The 7285-nt window shown below is 35.9% G+C and overlaps 1 protein-coding gene across 1 annotated transcript; it reads right to left on the reverse strand.

The window, feature by feature from the left end:
• Positions 1-811: 811 nt before the first annotated feature.
• Positions 812-5954, reverse strand: LOC137737643 (uncharacterized). Its single transcript, XM_068477184.1, has 8 exons — positions 5818-5954; positions 5458-5724; positions 4834-4979; positions 4231-4322; positions 3689-4029; positions 2787-2850; positions 1615-1677; positions 812-1356 (listed from the first exon to the last, which is right to left on the reverse strand). The coding sequence occupies exons 1-8, from the start codon at positions 5883-5885 to the stop codon at positions 1165-1167; spliced, it is 1233 nt and encodes a 410-aa protein (XP_068333285.1). The 5' UTR covers positions 5886-5954; the 3' UTR covers positions 812-1164.
• Positions 5955-7285: the final 1331 nt, after the last annotated feature.

Here is a 7285-nt window from a genome sequence, read left to right on the forward strand (position 1 = left end):
CGGAAAAGAGTCGGAAAACTCGCGGCCTGCTTGAATTTTGATCCCAACGATCGAGGATTTGAATTTTGATCCCAACGATCGTGGATGAGATTCGTGACAAGGCTAGGTGTTTTGGAAAATTGGCGGTGGCTTTGATTTGGACGGTGTTGGTCAAGATAACAGTGCACTATGTGTGCACAGTGAGAAGGGGAGAGAGAGTGCGTGAGGAAGAAAGTGAGAGAAGAGAGAGGGAGGGAGAGAGAGAGTAGAGAGAGGGAAAAATAAAATAAAAATGGGAGCAAATAATCCATTTATAAGTGGGTATTTTAGTAATTTCGGTTTTGTGCATGGCGTGGGCACAGCCGGTTTGTCCTATTTTTGTCCCAAGATTAAGAAATTGTCCCATTTTTGGGTATTTCCCTAAAAAATTTGATATGTTAGCCAACGCTTAAGCCTAAAACCTATCATGATAGTGCAAAGTTTTGTACATAATTGAACCAATCTACTATAAGCAATAGCTCGAAACAACTTGAGCTCAATATCTAGCTCGAATTTTTTAAGTGAGCTCGAGCTCAGCTCGTATAAAAACTAAACCAAACCTAGCTCAAGCTTGGAAAAAATTAAACAAACCAAACTGGTGCACAATGATATTCAGTTCGGTTCAACTTGTTCAAAGCCCTACATGGGAGTATAACATTGGCATGAGATGTCATAGAGATGATGTACACATGTCATGGAAATCCCTTGCTTTCAACTTGTTGAAAATTACATGAGAGTTTAGACACGTGGAATTTGTTATAAAGATTTATAACTTTCAAACACATGTTACGAGTACAAAGGCAAACTTAACAATAACCCATTACATTATGGCTCTCGCCAAACGCAACTTTTTTCAGTTCAGAGTTCAGACAATATCACAACAATAAATCTAGAATAACCCACATAAGTCACAGCCAAATTTGACATTTCTGTATAAAATTCTGCAGCAAGGGTTTACATGTGACAATTGAAGCATTAGTACAAAGAGAGCGTATTTGATCCGAAGTTTGAAGTCCTCTGAATAATTTGCATTTCCATCGAATATATTTTCATCAAAACCATGGAGCTCCTTTCTTAACCTATTTGCTTCTCATTTTCAATTTTACGAGATCAGTAAGTTGCATCTACATGAACTTCATAGTGAATTCACTCCTTCGAGATAAGGCAATCTTGAGGATCAAATTCTTCATAACCCACATCAACAAGACATAAACCATCAGGGGGTGCCGGTGGAGCAGTGGCACGTCTGCATGTAGCATCCATCAGCTTTAGCAATGCATCCTCATCTGCACCTGCAGCTGCTTCCCTTATTGCAGTTGCCACAAGAACCCGAACCATCTGCAAAAATAGGTAACCAAATTTTTTTATTTGTTAATTTTGGCAACGAAGTACTCATAGAAGTTAGCATCAATACAATATTAAAGAGATCACTAGAGCACCAGCAGAGTTAGCAAAATATGGCAATGATGTCAAGTTGACTATAAAGGAAGCCCAAGGACATCACTGTTGCTAATATTGCAAGACTTACAGCCCATTAACCAGACAAGACACTAGTTCAAAATAATAAATACAAAAACATTGTGCATCAAGTATTACCCTCCGTAAGAATCGATTAGCAACTAGTTCAATGCACATCACTCTGCTTCCTCTTTCATGCTCCTACACAACCGCAGTGCTATTAGTAATTAATTATCTGAATGCATATTAATAAGTAAAAGTGTGTAAGTATACTTTTCTCTAGATCACTACATTCGCAATACAATATGTAATACTCAAAGTCTGGAACTAATAGAATCACTCAAAGTAATCATATTTCTACAAATTAAATTTCTACAAATTGAAAATCAAATCCAAAGCAGGGGACGCCCAGCATTTTGAGCTCACCTAAACAAGAGTTCGAAACAATTTCACATCCTTTAATGTCTAATTAGGTACCAATTTAAAAGGAAAAGAAAAATGACCACGTACATTCTGATTAATCAATCATGTTCTAATAGTTCATCATACACAAGTGCACGTATTCAGATCAATCATGCAATCTAACTGTATATTATAAATAGACACTTGGGAATACAAGCATTCATGCCTCAACGTAGAAGAAATGTTTGATTTAAGGCAACAAGTAGTTGGGATGCATTCAAAGCCAACCCACATGCTTAAGCTAGGTAGAAAGTTTTGAGGGCTAGAAAGTACCAGATGTTTCAATCGATTATGAAAATTTTCCGAAACTTTTCTTTTCTAATATTTAATGCAATACCTACAACCCCACCATTTACTTCCAGGGGCATGGCCCTCATAAGTGAAATTTCTTCAATCATTAAACAAATATTCTGATTTCCAATTTGTCACATGAACTTGGAATTTTCCAGAACTTCGGAAGGTTTTGACTTGAAAATGATGATTCTTATTTGGCTCGCAATACCATGTTTTTTTCCTTTTTCTTTCTGTCTTATCCTAGTTTCCTATATGTTTTGTCCATCTGAATTTCCATCTATATTGTTGAGAAAGAGAGGGGCAATTCAGGTCAAAAAAATTGGCATCCGTTATTCCTATGAGTGAACGTGACTTTGGAAAGATATCATTAAGTCATCTTATAGTCTCATGTTTGTTTGCTAACATACGCGCACACATTTATATGTGGGTGCAGAAACTAAACAATTGATTTTCATCCTACAACACAGATGAGAGCTTAAGGGATTTAAATTGAAGAGGAAAATATAAAATGAAGAAAAAGTTTCAAAAGACTAGTAACAGCAATAAACACATACTGAACATGGTAATTTGGATTCTTTAGCTCGAGCATGGAAGACAAAACACTCTGTTGGAGGACCCCTGAAAAAACAAACAAACACCGTTAGTACATGGAAGCGCACCTTCCCTCTGCTAAGGTAAGTCAGTGTTAAAGGCCTATTTCTTTGAGAGAAAATATTAAGGGGATATTCAGCTAGCGAAGATATCTTCGTATGTATCAAACTACAGTTGAGTCAAAAGAACCTAGACAGAAAGTGACAACAGCATTTGAACCTCTTCCATCACTACATTTCTGCATAAGATCAGTCAGTCCAATGCACCTATATATCAGGTTGGGAAGTTGGATTCGGATGATTATAGAAAATATATCTACTCATGAGAATTATTATATGCATATAGTAATCTGCAGTGCAACCCAAGAAAAAAATATTTAGCATTCTCTAGGTACAGAAAGAAAGGAAAAAAGGATATTACCCGTCATTTAAAAGTAAATGTCTCTTTCTTTGCATTATGAATAAAATATTATGTTAGAGGAGAAAGAACACATGTGCAATATGCAGTCAATGAATTGAAAATATATGCACTCAATGAAGCAAATGAACTTAGGTTGTGCACTAGACATGTGGCATGAAAATAAAAAAAGGGAACGAACAACGTATTTTTGAATAACTACAGCTTACTAGTGCATGACGAGCACATGACGAGATGGGAGATTGACAATTAATATGGCTTGACCTTGAAGAAGTGAATGAAATGGTTACAAAATAAAATAAACTACGTGAACTGATAGAACAAGACCAAGATGATGCAAATTGGAATTACGAAGCAACAGTCAAAGCTATAATCTGAAAAAGGAAAAAAATGAAGATAAGCATCCAAATATTAATTGCAAATAAAGCCTCAGTTCTTAATTTCTTACACATTTCTGGATGGTTTGGTATCACGTGCAAACATCTTATATGATAATAACTTTCCTTCTAATTTCTGTAAAAGTTGGTTCACCCTGCTTAAGCTGAATTTCTGAGGTTTGTTCTCGGTTCCAATGTCTTCATTATCATTGATAATTAAATTTCCAGCATTTGTCTCACTGCATTGATCACACCCATTTTCATTCTCATGATGATTTTGTGTACTCTTAAAGTTTTGAGCATTCCCTCCACTCTGATTACTTTGCTCCATGTCCTCCTCATCATTAAATGGAAATATATATACATAGCGTCTCCATTTGGCAGTAAAATTTGGATGGAAGGTCCTTGATACCTACACTAAGATTGACTAGCTCTCAGAGTATTGAAATTAAAAGAAAACATAAACATGGGCAGCATGCACGGATGAAGACCCAGACCAGCTATGATAACAAAGATCAACTTCAAGATGCAAAAATAATTGAAGTAACCAAAATATGATTAGTGAATTTAAATTTCAGCGTAGCAAGACAGTCAAATTTGAACAAAACATCACCTCTGTAACCGATACAACCCTGAGTTTTCCTGGTACTGCACTATTAATGGCATTTGTAATATCTTGAGATTTAACATCCTTATTCCAAGTATCTAAAAAGACAAATGAGTAATGTCAGTGAAATAGCAAACTCACAGATGTATGAGTTGGTAGAATAGAAAAAGCATTAAACATGATCACTTGAAACACTGGAGAAGACTATCCTGTATTAGAAACAGTGAAAAGTGCAATGCATGGCTTCAGGAAAATGGAAGAAAATTATGAGCATGTATTATTGCAAACAATGTAAAACATAAATGAGTTATTTAATTGATGTGGACTCGTTTTCGAAAGATGCAAAACAATGGAAGCTCCTATTTAGAAAAGAATATTCCAGGAAAAAAAGCATAAAGGGCAGTGCAATAGTTAACCTTATACATTCCTGGGTCATATCAGAATCAGGAAAGTACCAACTCTGTTTAAGCAAGGGAGCAGGCGGTTCGTTCTCATGCTTTTCTATATCATTTTGGCAAGTAATTTTTTTTTCATACAACCGCGCCTAAGTAGACATTCTTTTAAAAAGTAAACTAAACCAAATTGGAAACAAATGAGGGTGTCACATACAAAAAGAACAAACTTGATGAAGGGCAGTCACTCCTTTGTCAGTGCGCCCAGCTACAACAGCGGCCGCTTCTAATGGTAAACCTTTATCTCTCAGCTGCTTGGCTTTCCTCTCATCAACAAATTTCCCCAGAGATTTTTCCACCACACTGTCAAGTGGCAACACAATAGAAACCATCTTAAACATTTCATTACAGAACAAAACCAAAGTTAACTCGACTTGGGCACTTCTAAAATATATGAAACAAGATCACAGATTATCAAAGCTATGAAGAGCAGACATCTTAAATGTGTCAATGAAGAACAAAACCACAGTTAACTCAACTTGGGCATTTCTTAAATATACAAAACATCACAGATTATCAAAGCTGCCAATAGACAATATCTTGGGAAATTGGAAAAAATGATCAGAACCCAGTTGCTGAACTGATCAAATCAAATATCAAAGCTATTAGGTATCATACTAAAAAACCGATCATTTTAGCAATTCGGTTTTTAAAAAATGATCACTTTGGTCAATTTCCCAAACATCTTAAACACTTGAACAACCAACAAATTCACATTTAACACAACTTGGGCATTTCCAAAACACATAAAAACACCACCACATATCATCAAAGCTACCACCTTTGAACAGTATTGAGTCCTGGCTGCTTCTGCCACCCATCAAACGAACCGCCATGGTACGAAACAACAATCTTGAATGTCAGTCGAGCCCACCTCCCACCCTTATCTTGAGAAGGCGGAACACTCTCCAGCCTATTGCATAAATTACTCCTAGTCAAACAAGCATTGCCCAACAAGGCGGACAGGGGCTTCCGGCCCGTGACCACGTAGGAGTAAAAATCGATGACCTGTTGCCATGGCCGGGCGGCCATGAACTGGAAGCTTTCTCTGCAAAAACCCAGTATTTAACAAACAAATTATTGAAATTTGAGGACACAAGTGAAGAGAAAGAAGGGACGGCAAAGGGATGGAGGTGATTACTTGGTAGTCCAGCGTGCAAATGCGCAGGGATCGGTGTGGTTGTAGTGAACCAAAACCTTCTTCTCCATTTGAATTTTTTGCGGTTTTGTCTCTCTGCTTCAGTAGCCGCTAGCGATTGCGAGAGAGGCAATTCTCAATTTCTGCCCGATAAAATATGCTTCGTCCACGGGGACGAGTATTTATCAAATATAGCCAAATATTAATTCTTAATTTTAAAAATGTCAATTTTTATAACAACTTTCAGATATATTTAAAATATTACTTAAATAGACACAAATACCCTTAAACTTTAAAATCAAATAAATTAAAAGAAACAAAACCCTATTAGATTGATATTTTGGACGGCAAAACCTAAAAAATGGTGGAGAGATAGTGAAGGCATCGGCTACTGTGGATATTTTGTGCAACCCTAAACGTATGAAGGTGAGTGTTGATGATTAATTTTTTCACTCTTCCTAGTCTATGTTTTCTCTTTGCTTTTGTAGTTTCTTCCTTCGGTTGAATTTTATTGAAAAACGAACTATCAATTTTTGTAAAGTTTACGCAATAGAAATTCTTTAGCACATATTAGAAAAATTAGGTTTCTTATGTCAATGGAAGATTGACAAATCTAACAGCATTTGCCAATCAGTTAAAGGCAAAGCTTATAGTTCTCAGTGCATATTTGAAAAATTAGGGTTTACGGATTAAAGTTTTTCTTTCTGTGTTTTTATTCATCTTATGTTGGTTTGGTAAGCAATATTAATTTAATTTTTTTCAATGCGTAAAAGTAATTGGAAGTTAACTTCTAGAATAGCACCTTAATCAACAAGGTTCGTCTTCCATTGCTGAAATGCATGATGTTTTGCTTAGATATTAACGCTGTATATATTAATGCCCAACCTTTCTCATGATTCAGTCCAGTTTTCACAATACTCATTTTATTTTCACATATATATATCGATCTTAGCTGTGTCTGTATGTCACTTTTCTTTTTTTTATTGTTTTGCTTATATTTCATGACAATGTCTAGTTTGACAATTTTAGTGAACTATGGTGGGAGATGGGCTGACTCAATGTACAAAAATTACAAAATGAAAGGGTTACTTATTTCAGACAAAATTACATTTGCAGAGCTTCAGAAGAAAGTACATAGTATTGTGAATGCGGACCCAAATGAGTATGAGATAAGTATGAAAGTCATATATAACGCAACGGAAACTACATGGCCTGCAGATATAGTTGATGATGATGATGTGTGGGCATTTTTTTTTTTTAACCTTTCGAGGTCTTGGAAGATTCCCTTGTGTGTTACATTGAAGCAGAAAGTATTTTCTTCGGAAGATAATGATGACCCATTACAAACAGGTCTTAACTTTTTTAGTCAAGGTGATTTGGTTCGGAATATTTTTTTTGGTTGTTTAGTTCTTCTTTTGTTTGAGTAATTGTTGACTCTAAAAATTACAAAACCTACGTGGCGCGCAGGCCG

This window comes from Pyrus communis, chromosome 6 (genome assembly GCF_963583255.1).
Source record: "Pyrus communis chromosome 6, drPyrComm1.1, whole genome shotgun sequence".
In the NCBI taxonomy this organism is placed as follows: domain Eukaryota; kingdom Viridiplantae; phylum Streptophyta; class Magnoliopsida; order Rosales; family Rosaceae; genus Pyrus; species Pyrus communis.